At 44.1% G+C, this 22,517-nt stretch overlaps 3 protein-coding genes across 3 annotated transcripts; 1 reads left to right on the top strand and 2 right to left on the bottom strand.

Moving 5' to 3' along the window:
* Positions 1-7,518: 7,518 nt before the first annotated feature.
* On the top strand, positions 7,519-8,250 carry LOC138939253 (uncharacterized). Its single transcript, XM_070306897.1, has one exon. The coding sequence runs from the start codon at positions 7,519-7,521 to the stop codon at positions 8,248-8,250; it is 732 nt and encodes a 243-aa protein (XP_070162998.1).
* Positions 8,251-13,820: 5,570 nt separating this feature from the next.
* On the bottom strand, positions 13,821-14,725 carry LOC138939338 (uncharacterized). Its single transcript, XM_070307026.1, has 2 exons — positions 14,558-14,725; positions 13,821-14,481 (listed from the first exon to the last, which is right to left on the bottom strand). The coding sequence occupies exons 1-2, from the start codon at positions 14,677-14,679 to the stop codon at positions 13,878-13,880; spliced, it is 726 nt and encodes a 241-aa protein (XP_070163127.1). The 5' UTR covers positions 14,680-14,725; the 3' UTR covers positions 13,821-13,877.
* A 130-nt stretch (positions 14,726-14,855) lies between these two features.
* Positions 14,856-16,442, bottom strand: LOC138939252 (stromelysin-2-like). The gene is made up of 2 exons (XM_070306896.1): positions 15,088-16,442; positions 14,856-14,916 (listed from the first exon to the last, which is right to left on the bottom strand). The coding sequence occupies exons 1-2, from the start codon at positions 16,440-16,442 to the stop codon at positions 14,856-14,858; spliced, it is 1,416 nt and encodes a 471-aa protein (XP_070162997.1).
* Between the last annotated feature and the right edge of the window lie 6,075 nt (positions 16,443-22,517).

Raw genomic sequence — 22,517 nt, 5'->3', positions numbered from 1 at the left:
TGTGTTTGCTGCCACGGCAAATAATAATGTAGTATGCATCGACGATACTGTCGAATCTTTGAGCCAGCTTTTATATATTCGGGAAGCTTATCCCATAATTGTTCTACGTCGCTACCAAAGTCTCGCAGTAAAACAATCTTGGACATAATCTATAACTGCTCGGTGGTAAGCTCGAGAATATCGCTGTCAACCGATAGAAGAAGAAACATTTTCGAGACTAAGCGGTTTCGATTCGGTGCACCTCCATAAATAGGGCCACAATGACTTTTCCAAAAATTTGATTCGGGGTTCGAGAGAGCAAACATGCGGTTCGTGCGACAAACGACGATAATCAAAGTGACAAATTTTGACGATAAAACACGAGTAACATCCGAGAAAGAAATACGCAAGCATGGAAACATGCTGCCGATTACTACGCGCGGTATCATTTGCGGTTCTTCAAATTGCGGTAAAACTAACGTGTTGATAAGTTTGATAGAAAATCCACACGCTGTATGTTTCGAGAATGTGTACGTATACTCGAAATCGCTTCAATAACTGAAATATCGATACTTGAAAAATTTGATATTACCAATCGATGAAATTGGTTATTTTACTTTCTCTAATAATAGTGATGTTATTCCACCAAGCGAGGCTTTTCCGAATTCCATTTTTATCTTTGACGACATGGCATGCGATAAGCAAGATACGATAAAAGAGTACTTTGCAATGGGTCGACACTCGAGCGTCGACTGTTTCTATCTTTGCCAAACGTATGCCAAGATACCCAAGTATCTCATACGGGACAATGCAAATTTACTGATTTTATTTAAACAAGATGGTACAAACTTGAAACATGTATACAACGATCATGTAAATACTGACATGTCTTACGAGGATTTTCGCGCATTATGTCAGAAATGTTGGCAACACAATTATGGATTTGTAACAATAGATAAAGACAGTTTACAGACTAATAGACGATATCGAAAAGGATTTAACTATTTTGCAATACCGTAAAATGATTAATCGTTATTAATACATCGATCGAGCAATGTCGAAAAATTTTCGTCCAAGCGCAACATGACGACGACGATTGACAGTGACGATCGTGAGAAGATTGCGAGAGATTGCTAATCAATTCGCAAAAAATATCGTTCTTTAAAAACTGGTCAAATGGAGGAAGACGTCGCATTGGAGAGACACTTTAAACAAAATTATCGTACCTCTAAAACCAATTGTCGAAAATACAATCAATGTGGAATCTAAAATTGAACTATCGAGTATGCTCGAAGACAAGCGTTTGAAAAAAGAGTCAAAGTATGGAACAAAACGAACACGTCAAATATATCATTAAACAATTCGCTAATAACTTTTACTCCAAATCAATCAAAACGTAAGCAAATGAAACAAATTGAACCATCAAGTATGCTCGAAGATAAGCACTTAAAAAAGAGTCAAAGTATGGAACAAAGCAAAGGGTCAAATATATCATTAAACGATTCGTTAATAACTTCTACTCCAAATCAACCAAAACATAAGCGAAAGAAACAATTATCGAATGCGTTTACTTCTACTCCGATAAATAACGTACACCTAAATCAAATATTGCACGAAAGATCGTCTCTATCTATGAATGAAATTTTCGAAATCACACCTTGTGAAACGCTTGTGACGTCGGTTAAACATCTATTACAAACGTCCGAGGGTCAAAATACATTTGACCGCGCACACTTGGATCCACTAGAACAACAATATACATGAGCTATTTTAAGTCAAAGTAAAAATAACAGTAAAGATTATACAATAGATACAGTGTTAAACTTTGTAACAAAAGAATGATGATGGGTGATAAAATTTTTGATGTGGATAAAGATGATAATATAATTAACGGTGGAATAAAATACGTGGGAACACTAGGTCTCTACAAGTTGATTTTTAAGAGTATGTTCGACGGTGACCTATATACTGACGATGATAAAATTAAATACAAAAATATATTACAGACGACAAATGCGCATAGACGTAGCAACAAAATGTGTAATCCAGTATTAAGTAACAAGGAATGCAAATATAAAAATATAATAGCGCCATTAATCCTTAATAAAAATATAACCTAACCTGGAAAAAAAAGCGGAAAAGATATAAACATATCGCGCGACTGGTTGTAAGAAATTTATACGAATCAATAAAATGCAATTTAATATGTTTTTTCGATTTCTCTTCGACAAGTTTAACATTTTTCGTAAATGATATATGTTTCTTCGAACGCTGTAGCTATTTCCTCGATAATTAAGTGCGCGTCGGATAAATTATGAAAAACTATGGGAATGCAAAAAGGATCATTATAATTTAAATTACAATTTGAATGCGCGGGATCTTTGTACCGTTCAGTCAGACAGCAATGATCGCGTACGCGTGTATCGTCTTGCAGGAATGATTTCTCGCATATATGGTATTGCGCAATGAAATTTTTCCCATTCATCACATGTTAAATTTACCATAAGAACATTAGTTGCTAAAATAGTCTTTACACGTTGCGCTAATTTTTCTTCGACGAACCATGACATGCAATTGGTGCGACGAGAATGATACGCTGATAACGAATTGTCATACAAGCAATGTGCATAATAAGCAATACTAAACACTGTATGGTGTTGATAATTTCCCTCTTCCTCCATCTTCTCCAAAATGCACTAAAAGTGGGCGTACATAAAGAAAGGAAGTCTCTCTTTCCGGTTGTAGTTGTTGAACGTGAACTACTTGTCCTTATCGTTCGGTAATCGGATAGCGCACTCGTTCATCTCCTGACAGTCCACCGTATGTGATTGTAACTTGTTGTTCGAGCCAAAATAGTGCAAACATTTGTAAAAGAAATAATTCTTTATCTTTTGTTTAATAATTTCTGCAATATATTTTATTAAATATATACGTACCGATTGCAGGTATATTTCTTGTGCTCTTTTTTGCTCAATTGCAAGCTCACGAGTCTGGATAGATTTTTGATTCCACGCGAAATGTCCAACGTTGTTGTCTTCCATGTACAGCAAGTTGACACGTTTATCTCTTTTTAACTCACTAAAACATATCGAGACAATATTCTCTTTCTCGATATTATATACATTTATAGAGATATTGTTGGCAAGATCGAATTTTTTTTATTTGATTCACAGTCACTGAAAACTCAATGTTTTGGAGATTCAGTACAGTTATATAATGTGAATACGAAGATTTCCATTCCGCATTTCTTTCAACTGAATATAGAGACCGACGACTACAGACCACGCAAAACATGCTGTGACGTGGCGTTTTTGGGGACGTCCGTCACAAGGGCCGGATGGCCCGACCGGGGGCGGTTTTTCGGGGGCCTGCGTCTTCCTAATTTAGGGAGAGAGCGGCCCGATGGTCAGATCAGCGAAATCTGACTTTCGGTTAGGTAAAATCGAAACTGTAATCTCGAAATGAGCCCACGAAATGGTTGCCGGCACGTGGTCAAACGGCGGGATCGAGGGAGTCCCAAGGATGGAGCGGCGGAAGGACTCTTGACCATGGGCCTATTTTACGAGATAGGAAAGAGAACCGATCGGACGCTGCCGAAATTCCGCATCTGTCAGTCGAACAACAACCGATTTTGGAAATTTCTGGGCGAGGAGCCCACCAACACGACTGTGACAACCGCAAGGACCGCAGGACGGCCCTGCGTAACACGGAAGCGCCACAAGTGGCGCGATAGCGATTTATCGCGCCGGCGTGTCTCCTAAAGGACTCTTGCTCGGCACTGTTCGACGAGCCTTAAGGAAGAACGCAGGTCGCCCAGAGCGTGCGAGCAATAACGAGACCGATAAGGCTCAATGTAATTACGATTTATAACTACACCAGTCAATATACGACTCACGAACGCTGTATCGATCTTCATATCAATCCATGTTGAAGCATGCTGCATCCAGCACTTGTATGTACAAAACGCCTGCGTAACGAGTTCTTCAATCCCTCGAGTCGTACGATTCGGGCAATCAGCGATTGTCGAATCCCGATCGATAATCGTGGGCGTTTGATTCGACTTTGCTCTTCCAACGATTATATATATTATCGCATTGTTCCTCCCACACAACGTAGTCTTCTATCGAATTTATCCTTGCAGATTGCTCACGCAGATTTTGTTCGGCATTGTTTTCCGCCATATTTCCAAATTTATGCCAAAAAAATTTTGCTAATAGTATATACTTATTAGTAGCTCTTATCTCGGAACTCCTGGCGAAAATACTGACAGAGTGTGCCTCTTCACCATGATTTTATATTCTATCTTGATATCTCTTTTCATTATGTGTGTACCATATTTTAACTAAATCTTTATTTCACGGCTGCGTACATTTTGACTAATGCCGATTATTGCATTTTTCTCGTCTAGAGATGATGTCGAATCCCGGATGCATCGTGAAAGTTTCAAATTACATGCTGCTGTCCAAGTACGTTAGTGCAATTTAACCATGAGGATTGTTCTTATATTTCACGATTTTGTTATGTTTTGACAAAACGCGCGTTTGAATTCTAATATTTAAGGGTGATGTTATCGCGAAGCAGCCGCACATCGGCGTTTGAAAATTTTATATTACATTGCATTTTTTGTGCATTCGGCTAAATCTCACATCTGGTGGTGATGTCATCTCAGCCCAAATGCATCACAAAAGTTTTAAATTACTTATACATTAGCATAATTTAACTTTGATAATTATTCTTATATTTCACGATTTTTTCATGTTTTGACACGCGCATTTGGATTCTCATATTTGAGGATCATTGCACATCGGCACTTGAAAATTTTATAATTGCATTCAGCTAAATCTTCACCTGAGGGTGATGTCATCGCTAAGCAGCCGTACATCGGCGCTTGAATAGAAAAATTGAAAAAATGTCGCGTTGGCAATAATTCCCGTCACATTGCAATTTTATAGCGCAAATACATATTTTAAATATGTTTAATACATTCAGTATTGCATCGACCACTTGTGTGAAAGGTTCATATAAAAAATGTATCCCACTAAAGGAAGCCACTTGAATTATTACGTTCCGATTCATGACGATGATACTTCACCTTGTAAGAAGAAGAAATATAACAAGTAAGTTTTAATTAACTTAAAGAACTTTATACTTTTTAAATATTTTTATATTTTTTAAATATTTCTATAAATAATATTTTATTAATTCCTTGCATTTCGTCCGAGCCTCGTCGTACGGTTCGTAAACTTGGAAGACGATACGCCTTAACCCCGACGTCGTACAAATATTTGGACATTGGAATAAACGTTGGAGCTGTATCCTGTGTGGAATTGACTCTTGGCGATAATCGAGGCAATCAAATAATATTATCTTTAGAAACATGGAAATCGTTGATGCAGAAACGTGCGGACATTGAACGGCTTCTACAATCAGCTGAAACCCTATTATGGATTCGAGATTTTACATTCAAAGTGATTAAAATATCATTCGGATCTTATAAAATTGACATTATCCAATAATTCGTTATATATGAAACCACCAACTCTATTATATTTATTCGATTTTGAAAAATGCATAGATCATTTGTATTACTGGCTATGCAAAAATAATCATATTGTTAATGAGAAATTCAAACAATTTGTAATTGTTTTACAACGCGATATCGTTAATATATGCGACGCTGCAAAAGCGGTACATGAAAGTGATATGTTTAATAGGAAATCGCTCATAGATTGCGAGTTATTGACATGCGCTGTAAATGATATTCTTCACGATGCTTGTAATAAATAAGTTATTTTACTATTTATCTATGAATTTAATTATTTATCCTATCCTTTATGTATGAATAAAAACAGATATACATAATCTGCAAAACTTAGTATGCGAACGCTATCTCTTTCTCTTTTTTCCAAGTGAATGCGCTATCTCTCTCCGACGTGTATGCGAACGTCATTCTTTTCACACGTGCATGCAATATCTTTGCGCTATCCTTCTCCCACACATTGCGGACGCCTCGCGCTATCCTTCTCTCACACATTGTGGACGCCTCGCGCTATCTCTCTCACACCTACTCGCGGACGCGTGCGTTCTCTCTTCCCCGCGGACCCTTCGCCTATCGGTTTCGCTGCGGTCCCCCTCTTCTCCGCGTACCTCTCTCCACCCGGTTTCACCGCGGTTCCTCTCCCCCTTTCCGCGGACCCTTTGCCAGCCGGTTTTGCTGCGGTTCTCCTGCGTGACATCATACCCCCCCGCGCCGGTTTCCCCTCTCCCCTTACCCCCCCCCCCCCCCTCACCCACAGAGGACTTGAGTTAGAACCAGCCTAGCTATACTACTCGACATAATAAAATGTTTTCTTTTTATTACAAATTTAAAATGATTTTTAACACATTGCCGACTGCACGAATTATGCCTGATTATATTAATTAAGAGATCTCTCCAATCAATCGGTAATATGTAAATATATACAATTTTCTTATAAATATCTATACAATGACAGGTCACATTGTAAAATTCTGATTCTTTTAGAATGTATCTTATTTTATATTAATAGGATAGTAAGGATGCTTCCAGCCCACTTTTGCAATGAGTGCGAGAGAGAGGTACCATTGGAGAGAGAGAGAGAGAGAGGGGGGGGGGAGGGGGAGAGAGAGGGGGAGTGAGAGAGAGGGGGAGAGAGAGAGAGGAGAGAGAGAGAGAGAGAGAGAGAGAGAGAGAGAGAGAGAGAGAGAGAGAGAGAGAGAGAGAGAGAGAGAGAGAGAGAGAGAGAGAGAGAGAGAGAGAGAGAGAGAGAGAGAGAGAGAGAGAGAGAGAGAGAGATGTGTCGGAACAGTTTGTAGCCGCCCGCGGGGGGGAGTTCGGGTCGGTGGGGGGGGGGGAATGTGGGGTACGGAGGGCGAGGGGGGAAACGCGACCAGGGGAGGAAGCGGAGTACGAGTCGCCGAGAGTGCTCGAGAGATGGCGCTCGGGTCGATCGGGGGGTCGCAGTTCCTCCCCGATTCGACCTTGACGCGACTCGTTCTTTTGGGACGCGCGCTGCTTCTAGCGCGCGATCCGCTATCGCGATTCTTTAGGGACGCGCGCGACGCTTCTAGCGCGCGATCCGCGAGCGGACGCCGGGCGCCCGGCGTCGAGGCTGACGGGGGATCGTCGGAGGGCGGTCGAGCAGATAGAGGAGCGTCCCTCGTCGCTCTCTTCTTCTCGCGGCGCACGTTAGCGGCGATACTAGCGCGCTTATCGTGTTCCGGGGTCTCGAGTCTCTGCGGGAGAGGTGTCGAGGCGAGCGCCGGGGGAGATCGACCGGAGCTATCAATTCTCTTATCGCTCGAATCGTTCGATTGACGGGCGCGAGAGACGATCTGCGTCGACGTTTCGAACGCGTGGGAGGCGACGTAGAAAGACGCGAGGGATTCTCGTGGTCCGAGATCGAGACGGCTTTCTCTAGACGCGTTTTAACCGGCGCGGTTACTAATTTCGATTATATCGAACCTCTGTGATTTCTCGAGGACGCTAGAGATACCGTGCTCGATCGAATACGCGATGTTATGGATAGATATAACAGTGTCAAGGTCAATACCGCGTTCATCGGCGAGTTCGTCTCGGGCGACAAGATCGGTGTTAAGACTATCGCCACGAAGCATTATCCGCTTCTACCTCTTTCCGACTTGCGAGAGTGGTACGGGAAGCAAGTGGTCGACGCTACTCTAGCCTCGTTGGAGGAATTTCAGGAGCGCGATAGCGGATGGGCGTTATCGCGAATATTCAATTTAACGGTGAATGTGAACAGGTACAATCATATGCGCGCCGGATGTCGCGTCGAGATACCGCGAGAGATTATGTTGAAGAAAGCGGTGGTTAATGTGCGATCTACGGATAACGCGTGTTTCGCGTGGGCGGTAGTCGCCGCTCTATATCCAGTCGAGAAACATACGGAGAGAAGCTCGCGGTATCCTCACTATTCGACGGTGTTGAATCTGGAGGGCGTTGAGTTTCCTATGAGTTTGAACAGAATTACTAGATTCGAGCGTATTAACAACATATCTATCAACGTGTACACCGTTCGGGTAAAAAAAGGATATAAAAAGGAGGGGAAAGGCGGCTGCCGCGTCGTTCCTCTGCGACTCACTGGCGATAAAAAGGACAGATACGTTAATTTGCTGTATCTTGACGATACGACACTACGAGATAACGCGGCGCATTTCGCGTGGATCAAGAATCTGTCGCGACTCGTCGGCTCGCAACTGAGCGGTAGAGGATTGCGTATCGTGGTTCGTTAAAGAACTGCACGATCTAGCGCTTCGCGCGAAGACTATTCTCGATAACGATGCGCCTATGACGGATCTTACATCGAACGAATGGGAGAGATTCATAGGCGCGACGCACTGCAGCATATGCGAGAGACCGTTCGAATCGGAAGACGCTCGCGTACGCGATCACTGTCATCTGACCGGACAGTACACAGGTCCGGCGCATTCAAATTGTAATTTAAATTATAAGGATACTTACGTAATTCCCGTATTCTTTCACAATTTATCGGGCGACGACGCGCATTTTATCATTAAAAATGTAGCTAACGCTTTTCCCGGCAGCGTGGAAGTATTGCCGATAACGAAAGAAACGTACATCTCTTTCACGAAGAACGTCGAGGATGCGTGAGACGAGGGATGGTTCGGGAGACGCTTGAAATTGCGCTTCGTGGATTCTTTCAAGTTTCTAAGCGCGAGTCTCGAAAAATTGGCGTCGCATCTCGACAAGAGCGAGTTGAGGATCGCGCGTTCGGAATTTTCCGATCTTAGCGACGCCGATTTCGAGCTTCTCGCGCGAAAGGGTGTATTTCCGTACGAGTATGTCGACGACGTAGATAAATTGCTGGAGACTCGTCTACCGCCGCGCGAAGCTTTCCACAGTTCGCTAACCGGTGACGCGATATCCGAGAGCGATTACGCGCGCGCGATAAGAGTCTGGGAGCGGTTTCGCGTCGAGATGTTGGGCGACTATAGCGATTTGTATTTAAAGACCGACGTTCTTCTATTGGCCGATGTCTTCGAAAATTTTCGCGACGCGTGTATGAGGAGTTATAATTTAGATCCCGTGTACTATTACACGTTACCAGGATACACGAGGGACACTATGTTAAAGTATACGGGTGTGCGATTCGAATTGTTAACCGACATCGATATGGTGATGTTCGTGGAACGCGGAATACGCGGCGGGCTAAGTCGATGTTCCAACAGATACGCGCGCGCTAATAACAAGTATTTACAGTCGTACGATCCCTCGGAACCATCGTCGTATCTCATGTACTTCGATAAAATAATTTGTATGGATGAGCGATGTGTCAATCGTTGCCTTACGAAGATTTTCAATGGGTCGATGACGTTACGAGTATTGACTTAATGTCCGTGACATCGAACTCGCCTATCGGTTACATTCTAGAGGTCGACCTTGCGTATCCGTCCGACCTTCACGACTCTCACGCTGACTTGCCGTTCTGCCCGACGCGCGATAAGCCGCCCGGAAAACGAAACGAGAAACTTCTCGCCACGCTGTACGATAAGAGCCGTTACGTGATATATTATCGCAATCTGCAGCAATGCGTTCGACGCGGATTACGTGTTACGAGAATACACAGAATATTGCAATTCGCGCAATCTCCATGGCTGCGCGGATACATCGAACTGAACACGCGACTACGAATTAACGCGAAAAATGAGTTCGAGAAAAATCTGTACAAATTGATGAATAACGCCATGTTCGGCAAAACTATGGAGAACGTGCGCAATCATTCGAATGTCCGACTCGTGACTCGATGGGACGGGCGATACGGCGCGGAGGCGATGATCGCGAAGCCGAACTTTCACAGTAGAAGCGTCTTCGCGAAGGATCTCGTAGCCGTGGAATTGCGCAAACTCGAGGTTAAGTTCAACAAACCGATCTACGTGGGTATGCGCATTCTCGACGTATCCAAGATTCGTTTGTACGAATTTCACTACGAGTATATGCTACCATTGTATCGAGATAAGTGTAGGATAATGTACACCGACACGGATAGCCTCATTTATCGCGTCGAGTGCGAGGACGTGTACGAGGATATGAAGCGCGATATCGACAGATTCGATACGAGCGATTACGCGACGGACAACGCGTACGTTATGCCTCTCGCTAATAAGAAAATACCTGGTGCGATGAAGGATGAGAACGCTGGCGCGATTATGACTGAATTTGTCGGGCTCAGAGCGAAGATATACGCGCTGCGAGTCAACGGTAGAAGCGATACGAAAAAGATCAAGGGCGTTAAGAGCGGCGTCGTCGCGAGAACGATAACGTTCGACAATTACGCGCGCTGTCTTCGACGAGGGATCGAGATGAAGCGCGAGCAATTTTGTATAAGGTCCGAGTTACACGAGATGTATACAGTGTCGGAGTTGAAGGTCGCGCTCAGTCCGCACGATGACAAGCGATACGCGATATCGGGAACTACGGATACTTTACCGTGGGGGCATTATAAAATACCGCTGTAAGGAGCGAGAAAAACGTATATCGAGAATGTAATAAATATTATTTACGTTTAATAAATACTATTCACGTTTAATAAAATACTATTCACGTTTAATAAAATACTCTGAGAGCGCGATAGAAGAGAATAACGAGCGCATGTTTCGCGAGGATCGAACTCGCGAGCGCGTGTTTCGCGAGGATCGAACTCGCGAGCGCTTCGTAATTTTGCGAGACGCTCGTTCGCTATTCTATCTACGACGCTCTCGGAGACGTTTCTTAAAACATTCAAACTTTAGTAGTTTATTGTTAGTATAAATATATTTTATAAATAATATAACATATTTTATATATTCAGCATAGTATTGCCATCGCATTTTCGATATAATATTTCGCGGTCGCACCGAAGATAGTTCGAGAAGAATCGAAATGTGTTTTTAACCAAGATTTTCGAAACCTGACGTTTCTAGATCGAAGGAAAGTATATTTCGATCTAAAATGTTAGGGTGAGAAACATCGGTTAACATTCTACGAATTATCGCGTCGAAAATGGTTCGAGAAGGACTGAAACACATGTTTTTAACTCAAAAAGAAAAGATTATATATTTCGATTTGAACTATTTGGGTGAGAAAACGTTGGTTAACATTCTACGAATTATCGCGAAGAGACGCGCTTCTAAATTTCACATCAAAGTATACAAGTTTTACATCACAGGCTTGTATTCTTTGACTTGGAATTTTGAGACTCGAAATATCGGTGGACGTTCTACGAATTGTCTCGAAGAACGCGCGTTTTGCACGAATAATGTAATTTGTTTTTATAAATAATATAATTTGTATATCCGAAAATGTAATAAATATTCGCGTTTAATATAGTTTACTTTAATAAAATGCTTCGAGAGAGAAATAACAAAGGCGGGTCGAGTATTTCTACATTATAAAAAATCGCGGAAACGTCCGATCAGTCCTATATGTAATACAATACATTTTAAGTCAGATCCAACAAACTATTCTAGCTCAAGATTTGTAGATCTAGAATATCTTTTCATTCTTGCTAAAGATTTATTCACAAATCTTGAGCTAGAATAGTTTACCGGATCTGCGTCAAAATCTATCATAAATAGGACTGATCAGACATTTTCACGATTCTTCTATTATGCTGTCGGAAATATTTTATATAGAGCAACGCAAAAAAATGTTAATGCGAGTTACGATGTTAGCAAAGTGACGCGATAGAGAATGTATATAGGGCGCGAGAAAGAGTACGTATAAAGCTCGAAAGAGAGAACGCAAGATACGGCAACCGCGTAGCGGCTCGAGAGAGAACTCGTATAGAACGCGAGAGAGAATCCGTATGTAACGCGAGAAAGACGGACTCGCGCGTGTTTTTGCGAGTATTTTCACGATATAAAAAATCGTGATAATTTCCATTCTGTCCAATTCGCGGCGAATCTTGATCCAGATTATGCGAGCTATTCCAAATCTTGACTGGAGTAACTTACCGAATCTAAGGCAGGATTTGTCGCAAGTTGGACAAAGCGGAAATTTTCACGATCTCTTTATTATGTTCTCGAAAGCATTATATATCGAGCAACGCGAAAAAACGTTACCGCGAGATACGATGTTCGCTTAACGACGCGATGAAGAATTCATATAGAGCGGGAGAAAGAGTCCGTATAAAGCGCGAAAGAGAAACCGCAGAACGCGGCGGCCGCGTAGCGGAGCGAGAATGAATCTGTATGGAGCGCGAGAGAGAACCCGTATGAAACGCAATAATTTCGCGATAATTTTTATTTTTCTAACGAATAATTTTATTTAATATATGTAGTTGTATTTAATATATGTAGTTTTATTTAATAAAAATACATTTTTATCATAATACAGCCGTTTTATTTATCCAAGAATTGTGCGATTCGTCCATTCCTAACCATTTCACGTAAACCTCGTCGCCCTTTCGACGCAGCACCTTTTCCACGAGATACACGTCGGGATCGCCGACGCGCAGCAACTCGTGCTCGTAGAATCCTCCAGCGATCGGCTCGCCGCGCGAATCCTTCAACAGATACGTTACAGGATTAGTCCGTTGTATCTTAGTTATTCGAAAAATCTCTGTAGTCCAGTTGGGTGTGAAGCCTTTCTCGAAGATCGTCTTAAATTTGCTGACGCGTACCGGATCGGCTACTTCGAATTTCGCCGGAGCCGCGATTTTTATATTGCTGTACACAGTATTTAAAAGTTTATCGGCGATCGCTGGAGTCACGTCGATGGATCTCATACCTATAGTGCGATGTTTTCGCGCGTTATATTCCTCGACGAGTCGAGGTAACTCGTCGATCCACTTGTACGTTCCATTCAGCGTGAAGTACTTCCACATAGAGTTTTTGAGCGTACGATTGAATCGTTCGACTATCGACGCCTTCATCACCGAGTACGTCGAGTAATGATTCACTCCGCGCTTCTTCGCGAAATTTCGCACCTTGGCATTGTAGAATTCTTTTCCTTTGTCGGTCTGCAGATTTTTCGGACACCGCTTAGAGTCTCGCACTATTTTAGATAACGCTCGGGTAACCTCGTTCGACCTCGTAGGTCGTCGTACCCGCGCACCGCGATGCGACGACGCGGGAAGTTTCTTCTCGCGGGCGAATGCAATTCCTCGACTAGTCTTCAGTAGGATAGATAGGCCGGTTTTGGATCAGTTTTGTGTGAGTGTGAGAGAGAGGGTATCGTTGGGGAGTAAGAGAGAGAGATAGTTTCGGAGCAGCTTGTGGGCGCCCGAGGGATGGAGAGCGGGCTGGGCGGGTTCGTGGGGGGGTAAGTAGGGTGAGAGGGGAAGCGCGGTCGGGGGGAAGCGGTGGGTACGAGTCGCCGAGAGCGCTCGAGAGATGGCGCTCGGGGGGTGGCGCGCCCGACTCGCGACCTCGACGCGACTCGCGCCCCTAGCGCGCGGTCCGCCGTCGCGATTCTTTAGGGGGGCGCTTCTAGCGCGCGATCCGCCGCTTCTAGCGCGCGATCCGCCGTCGCGATTCTTTAGGGGGGCGCTTCTAGCGCGCGATCCGCCGCTTCTAGCGCGCGATCCGCCGTCGCGATTCTTTAGGGGGGCGCTTCTAGCGCGCGATCCGCCGCTTCTAGCGCGCGATCCGCCGTCGCGATTCTTTAGGGGGGCGCTTCTAGCGCGCGATCCGCGAGCGGGCGGCGGGCGCCCGGCGTCGAGGGGGCGGGGGATCGTCGGTGGGCGGTCGAGCGGACGGAGGGGCGTCCCTCGTCGCTTTAGCGATGGCGAATCTTCGAAGGGTGGTGAAATAAAGAGACGTCGTCGTTCTAGCGAGAGAGGAGAGATGTTTTTATTGTTTTCTTTTACAAATTTTTAACGTATTAATAATACGACGATACGAGTACGCGAGCGAGCGTATCACGATTCTCCGAAGAGCAGAGCCTGCAGTTCGCAATCGATTATATCGTTGCGGTCGAAGTTATCGCTCTCGCGTATCATCGCGGGAATAAGCGCCTTATCGCGAGCGCCCGCCGCGATGTCGAGGAAACGAATTAGCTTGTTGTCCACGCGCGTGGTTAAACCGCTTAAAGATGCAACGATGCGGTTGACGCAAAGTTCCAGATTTAATATATTTACGACGGTGTTCTTCGATACGGCTAGGCGAATTTTAGGCGTTTCGAGACGAAGTATTCGGAGATTGTTGAGTTTGCCGAATCGTAGCGTCAATTGTCCGATGTGTATTGGCGTCGGGCGCGCCTCGTCGCGCTCGTCGGAGCGAAAGTGCGACAGGAGCGCGGGTCGCAGATCGAGCAGTTCCTTCCACGTATCCGGCGTTAGCGAGATCTCTTTGCCGTGGCAATCTCCGAGGACGATTTCTACGAAGGAGGGTCGGCTGACGTTAACGCTAATTTCCAGATGTTTATATGCGGTTTTGGTCAATGGATAGCGTCTTCCTAAGATTCTGAGCGGTCGCGCGATCGAGACGTCCGCGTCGTGTTTTGGCGTTCGATCGCGATCTCGTCTAAAAAATAGATATGAGCGATGAGAGAAACGGTGTTAGCGAATTATTAATTCGAATAAATGTTCGATAGTCTTACCCATTGTCCATTTTAGCTTTCTTAGCGTATTCCGCGCTATCTTCGCGGTCTCGTTCGGTTAGTCTCGATCGATCGTCGAATGAGTGTTGCTGTTGCGGTTGTCCTCCCATTGTCGCGTACATCGTCGCTCGTTCTTTCTCGTTTGTTCTTTTTCGCGCGTTAGCTTCGATGTTCTTCGTTAATAATGAAGCGCTTAATGGATGAGCGGTCTTTATATACTCGCGTAGAGATCGCTTCTTCCCCTTTCGCGCGTTTTCTCTTATATATTCTATTTTTAAAAAATAACGGTAGGGTCGCTCTAGTCGGTCTCGTCGTCGATTCTCTCTTTCTCGATCGTGTCGCTGAGACGATAGACGCGACTAAGGAGATCGCGCAATTGCCTTAGCAATCCATCCGTAGGACACTCGATGCCGAGCGCGTGTAGATCGAAAGGACCCGCCGAGGTTACGGTATTTGTAAATTCGTTGAAGGCGTAGAACTGACGTTTGGCGAAGAAATATAGATTGCCATCGATGTATCGGAAGGCCGACGTTATCGCGGACGGAATTCCGGGAAATATATCTTTTAATGGAGCGTGTCTAATGACTATCATGCGACACTCGTCGATTTCCGCGACTTTATCATCGTCGTATACAGCGTAGGTTCGTCCCGCGTGCGTATTTATCGCCGCGTTGATTTTAACGTTTCGGGGAAGTCCGATATCGTGGAGATATCTCGGCCAACCCGATTTTAGTTTAAGACTGGGATATTCCGCGAGATAGATCGAATCGTTTGCGAATAGAACGAGATCGCCCGAGGGTCTTCTATACGCGGCGGATAGACGCGTGAAATTCGCCGGTAGAAACGTCGCGTAATCCGTGAGCGTCATGGGTCTACCGTAACGTTTCTCGGTTATGTCGACCGACCATATATTGCGGCGATTAGTTATATATAATCGATGATTCATTATTAGCGCGGCGTCCACGCGTCGCAATGCGCAGAGATCCGCTCGCGCTGGATCGGTCGGCGCGACGCTCGTCGTCGCGGGCGTCGCGGTGGTCGCGGGAGTCGCCGTTGGATAATTTCCGTCGTCGTGAGATCCGTACAGATTTTGTATAGCGAGAATGTCTTCTATGCTCAGCTTAACTGGAAATTGATTCTCGATGTCGGGTATATATGGGAACATTATAGAGTCATTGCGCATACTATGCTGTAAACCCAATGCGTGGCCGATCTCGTGCGTTAGCGTTTGTAGCAGGTGATGCGTGTCGGGAGGATTTTTGTTTAGATACACGTGCCACGGTTCGGAATCGTCGACGTGTATCTCCGATGTGAAATCGGTTGTTCCAGAGGGAAAAAACGCGTGAGCTAGGGCTCCTCCCGGACCGTCGAAAGCTGCCGGGCAAATACCGACGTTTCGACGATTCGCGTAAGTGTGCGCGCCCGTTCGATACGATATTAATATATCGGGGTGTAACGGGTCGCGTGCGAAAGTTAGCGATGAGTTCGCCGCCCATAGCGCGAACGCCGTTTCGGCCGTTCGCGAGATTTCCTCGCTAGCCATCTGAAAATTCCACGCGAGACGCGTCTTCGGCCATTTTCGCGCGATCGGGCTATACGCGCGATCGGGAATATCTGCGAGACCGCATCGCGGTTTACGCATAAGGTGAAGCGTAACGGCGTTTAACGCGCCGTTTCCCGATAATTGATAATATTCTTGAAACAGCGACAGCGCGCGACGCAGAGACGTCGCGTTATCGGACGACAGCGATTCTCCATCGTCTTTTAGAAAACCGTATACGCGCAGAAAACGAAGCGCCTCGATTTTTTCCGAGTCGAAGGGCGCGGCGACCGTCGTAGCGACGAGTATTGTCGCTAGAGTGAGAACCGTCCTCGTGTTAGTCATCGCGCGAAGCGGGGAAGACGCGATAAACTGTTGAGAGACACCGAGCGCGATTGATTCGCGCGTTCCGAGAGACGCCTATTTTTATCGGCGACGAATAATGCGGGTGGGTGGGGAGAGGGAGAGGGAAATGCGTTTCTTTCGACGTCGAGCGTTTGGAATACGCGTTATCTAGCGGACGCGCTCGAGTTCCTCTTTTGTTTTTTCTATTTTATTGTTCGTTTGTCCTCTAAGAAGGACATTCGATGAGCGATTAAAGATATCCCTTCCAACGATACGCGTTATCTAACGGATGTTTTCTGTTATTTCCATTTTATTATTCGTTTGTCCTCTAAGAAGGACATTCGATGAGCGATTAAAAATATCTCTTTCAACGATGCGCGTTATCTAACGGATGTTTTTTACGTTTGTCTCCTAAAAAGAACACTCGATGAGCGATTAGAGATATCTCTTTCAACGATGCGCGTTATCTAACGGATGTTTTTTACGTTTGTCTCCTAAAAAGGACACTCGATGAGCGATTAGAGATATCTCTTTCCGGTAATTAGAGATATCTCTTTCCGGTAACGATAAATTAGAGATACCTTTTTAGATATCCCTAGATATTTTTTTCCGGCGATGATGATCTTATTGTTCGCAGAGTATTCGGAATGCGCATTATCTAACGGATGTTTTTTATTATTTCTATTTTTATCGTTCATCTGTCCTCTAAAAAGGACACTCGATGAGCGAGTAGAGATATCTCCTTTCCGACGACGAAACGGTCGCGGAAGGAAGACGCGGCGCAATCGATAAATTGTACCGCAACATCCCGCGCGTCGATCTTTATAAAACGCGAGATCGTTTCGAGAAGCGTTAAAGTATTCTCGTTCGCGAGATAACGAAGCTCGAAACGACGGAACGCGAAGTGACGAGAACTAAAATCGGTCGTGATCTGTTCGATATGGAACGAATCGAACAGATCATTAACGCGGCTGATTATATTAACGTAAACGGGGACTTAATCGCGATAAAATCCTATGTTCTGGGAGATCTCGCTACGGATTTGCGTGTGGAAGCGCAAGGTGTTATCAATAATAGTCCGGATTCGTTTAGACTCGCTTTCCAGTTAAACGAAGACGTAGATATCGCGCGTTTAATGTAAGTATCTAATTGAAATTATAATAAATTATAATAAATTAAGTTATAAAAATTATAATAAATTTTATTAATTTTCATTTACTTTTATTAATTTTTATTTACTTTCGTATTTTAGACAAGAAATAGAAAGCTGTGTAAAAACAGCGCGAGAATCGCTCTATGAGTTAATAAATAAAACGAGAACTATGCTCGCACAAGCGCAAAGCGTTCACAGCGCATTGCGCGACGCTCGTCGACGCGGCGAGAGCGATTTCGCCGTTCCCGAAATTAGGCGAGTCGTCGCATCACGGATCGATGAGGAGCCCGAATCGCGATCGATCGGCGAACTTGAATTACGATCAATGGAGAACGAGGCCGAACCAGCGACGGTTAACGAGAGTAAATCGCAGACTAATGTACGATGGGCGAACTATGAGCCCGAATCGCAACCGTTCGACGCGGAATAATTTTAAGCGTTAATAAAACGCATTTGTAAGATAATTTTTATGAATAAATGTTATATATTAAGCGAAACGTTGATTTTTACGCTTTTCTTCTTCCGTATCCTCTCGTAATCATCTGTGTCCGCATTAAGTATATTTAAATAGATTTAAAATCTTTTTACTTTAAGTTTATTATGCAACCGCGATAATCTATGGATAATTATAAATTAAGGTTTTATTAGATTTAATTTTTGAGATTTGATATATAAAAATGTAGTTTAAATATAGAATGAAATACTTAATAATTAATTCAATACATTATAATTATATATAAAATTTAAAATATTCTATAATTAAGTTTATTATGCGATCGCGATAAAATAATATCTATAGACAGTTATTATAATTAAATTTGTTACGCGACCGCGATAAAGGATGCGACCGCGATAAAGAAAAAATGCGGTTCGTTTGTTCGTATAACGTATATTTTGCAACAATATATAACATATTCGTGATTAAATTTATAGATTATAATTTAAAATATATAATTAATTTGATACATTATAACTTAAATTTATATAACTTAAATTTATATAACTTAAATTTATATAATATAAAATCAATCGCTCATATTGCGCAAACGGTCGCGTCGCTCGAACCACCAATCGTGTAATTTACACGCGTTTTCTAACGCGCAATTTTTCGTGTGGTATCCGCAATGAAAGGCCCGCGAAGCGTTCAGAGTCTCCAGACGTTCGATGTCTTCGTAATCGGCGTCGATAGTCTCGACAGAAACGGCTATATCGCGATCGTCGGCGACGTTTCCTAAGATCTCGATTAACCACTTCTTCTTCTCGTGACCTTTGACATAGATCTGCACCGTCGAATCAGGGTTAGATCCTCGACATATGGCATCTCGAACGAGTTTTTTCATCGACCCATAATTTGTGTGTCCATCATTCCACTTTAGCTGATGATGATTCGATATCAACCAACACGCTCGCGATTTTTCCGCTCTCGTGAGCAAATCCCACGACATCGGCGAGCGAAAGATGTGATGCGTCAATTCTACACCATTTCTTAATACGGCTACTTCTTTCACGACGAATTTTTCGTTAACTACGAAACCTTGAAGATCGACAAAAATCGGTGTGTCCATCGTCGTTGTTAGCGATACTCGAAGTGTTCCTTTCTAGATTTTTCTAAGCGTTTTATTCTGTCTTTATATTTTTTCGAGTATCGTTGCGCTTACACGATTCTGCGCACGACATTAGTGAGTGGATTGTATTCTACCACTCGATCGTGAATAATAAGACAGTAAGCTGTGGTATTAGAGGGGATGTTTTCCTTGCAGTCGAACTCTATGCGAACGTCCACAGTGGCGCTTTTAATTGACTCATTCTGTCGAGAACAGTCGATGACTACGAGTGGGCCGTGAATTAAAAATTTATCTAAATTTAAGAGCGTTTCGTCGTTTTCGCATCCGTAGTACGTTTTTCGAAATTTCGAATACATATCGTATAATACGGCGATTTTATGTTTATCGAAATCTAAATTCATGTCATCGTAAGGATAAAAATCGGAATTAAGATACAGTTTGACATTAGTTAGTTTACAATTATCGAATAAAGAAGGCTCCTCGGACAGAACGTTCTTCTTTCCAGATTGTAGCGCGAAGATAACGTATCGCGGTTTCTCGAGTTGTGTTGCCGCTTTGACGGCCCACGAGTGTTTGGTCGTGTTCTGTAGAAGCGGAAACTCGTAAAGATCCCATGAGCGAAAAGCGACGCTCAAATATCGTCCACTATCTAACGTGCGCAATAACCTTAATTTATTAACATCATTCAATACTATATGAGGCATTCGCCATTGTATTTTTAACAAAACGATTTTAGGTTCTTGCGTTTCGCGCGATATAACGCAATTGTTATCGTTGCGCGCTCGTATTAAAATAAGCTCATGTCGCGCGTTGATCACAACGCGCTTGTAATCTTCGCAAAAACCTAATAGTACGTTAAGAGGTACGCAAAAATTAAAATCACCGATTGACGAATGAGTTGTTGCTAATAAGTCCCATCCAGCGTTTTTTAATATTTTACTTCTTTCGACTGTCAGCGACGCGTAATTTTTAATCGTACTCGTTATTCCAACGTTTCTGTTTCGATCGATCTCTACGCCATCGAGCTCGTAGCGAATTTCCTCGAACATAAACGCCGCGCAATTGTTTACTAATCTCGTTATCGATGCGATTTCCTCTTGCGTGCTCGATGTTTCCTTCGACTCGAGTCTACCCTCAATGTAGATAAAACTGTCGCAAGGTAACGTATACAAATCTTGCTGTTGTATAGGAATTCGTATCTCATCGCTATTTCCGAACGTAGTATTGGCGTAAGGGTTGTACGTGTGAGTTTCGATCTTGACGATGCGATCGTCGAAGATTGGCTCCCCACTGATACTTAAAATGTCGCACATTCCGCTTTTTACGAAGAAGCGGTTTTCGGCACGACAAAACCCAAAGAGCGCAGAAAAGTCTCGTTGGCAGCGGTTAGTCTTCCTCCCTTTTTTCTTCTCTTTTCCACGTTTAGAGGTGACGCGACAGCGATAATAGGTGCGTTTCTCGCATTCGATCCATTCACTACGAGCATCGCGCGCTTCTCTACCGTTTTCGTCGCACGTGTAGACGAATCGTAATTTCTTCGCCGCGAAAATCGATCAATTTTCCGTTTTGGTCCACAACACGCACGTTTATATCGGTAATGGTCCGTGCGATGATCGGAAGGTAAATGATCTGCGTTGGAATTTCCGACACTTTATATCCGGGTGGAACGTTAGGCGCGAATTCGTGTATAGTATGCGCGGATTTGTCGTTATGATACGCTCCTGTTGTAACGTTGCACTCTATTCGAATAAGGTTAATGGCCATAATATTTATTGGCTTATCGGATGCGTACCATTTATTCGGTTGTAATACACGAGACGAGAAACCCAGGAGCGAACCGATATTATCAGGTTTTGTAAAATTTACTCGATATGCGCATTTAATTTCGCTTCTCATAGTGTTATCGTTACCGCGAAGCGTTATAGAATTTTCACTTTTATCGCCATTCTCATCGTCTTCGAAATAATCGTCATCAACATCATATATGTAATCATCATCGTTCGTTTCCGGTTTTTCATTTTCGCGTTCTCGTTCCTCCTCTCTCGCTCGTCGTTTATGACGAATCGCCGCTCTTAAATACGCGTTTATAGCGCTTAATTCGTAAGATCCTATTGGAATTGCGATAATCTCGTCATTATTATCGAAGTAAAATTTATTATTCGTAGAATTTATATTCGGTATCGTATTATAAGTTTCAAAATTGGTTAAACCTAATTCGTAATCGTCGTCGTTTAAATCGAGAGGCGGAAAATAACTCGCCGCGAGAATACTGCTTCGTCCGGAAAGAGTGAGAGTTAGCGACATGATCGGTGAGAGCGATCGAACTGCGTTCGATTGACGAATAACGGTTGATATTATAGTCGACGATTCCTCCAATCGACTTCTCGGAGAAATCGAAGACTCAATTGTCCGCAAATATTCTGATCGCGCGTCTGCTCGGAGCGACGATTGTATCGAATGTTCGCGTCGCGCCCAAGATAACGTGCGAGTTCACGTGGAGGACGAAGATCGCCGAAACCGTCGTAGTAAATTGCGTCGTCCCCTTTTTTCGCGTACGCTACCCAATGAGTACCCGGTCCGGATGCGTTGTCTAAATTCACAATGCCGCTCTCATCGCGGCGCGCTTGCGACGGAAGCGCGTTGCGCATAAACACACCTCTAAAATGAGGTATGCGCGAGAGTATCGCCGCGCGATTTAATTGTTCGTTCGTTGTTGCTCCGACGGATGGGAGAATCTTTAGCGTCTGCTTACGCGAAGTTTTTTTTTAGCTCTTCTTCTCGTTGAGGATACGCCACTTCCACGTTTGTACGGCGCGAGATATAAACCGCGACCTTCCATCGCGCGATCATGACGCTGCAACTCTTCCAGTTGTCGTCGCGCTGCTTTACGATCGTTCACCGCTTTCGCGATTCCCGCCGCTCCTCCGGCCAAAGAACCGAGAGCTCCTAATAACGGTAGCAGGGGTAAAAAGCCGCCGCGTTTCGCTATCGGAAGCGTTCTTTTTCTCGTAGCGATTATTCTTCTTTTGTTCTTTTTTCTCTTGATTTTCGTTGTACCCATTCCAAGTTTTGTCTTCGATTTCATAGCCATCCATACAGCCGCCGCGGCGGCTCTCTCGCCGAGAGTCGAGTCTTTAGCCGCGACACGTTCGCGCGCTTTTTTGGCAAGCGCGTGGTCAGCGACGTGTCGATCAGCGAGCTCGCCGCTCCGCGAGTACGCGATATCGTGCTCGCGGCAGGCCGCGTCCAGAGGATTGACACCTCGATCGCCTCGCGCGAGTCGTTTCGCAAGACGAGTACCCGGCCCGCAAAATTGATATCCAGGTATATGTAGTTCGAAAGGGAGTGCGTTTATCG

This window comes from Polyergus mexicanus, unplaced genomic scaffold (genome assembly GCF_030449975.1).
Source record: "Polyergus mexicanus isolate NDT 795.1 unplaced genomic scaffold, iyPolMexi1.0 SCAF_14, whole genome shotgun sequence".
Lineage (NCBI taxonomy): Eukaryota > Metazoa > Arthropoda > Insecta > Hymenoptera > Formicidae > Polyergus > Polyergus mexicanus.
Note: the sequence above shows the minus strand (reverse complement) of the source record. Positions and strands in the feature narration are given on the sequence as shown.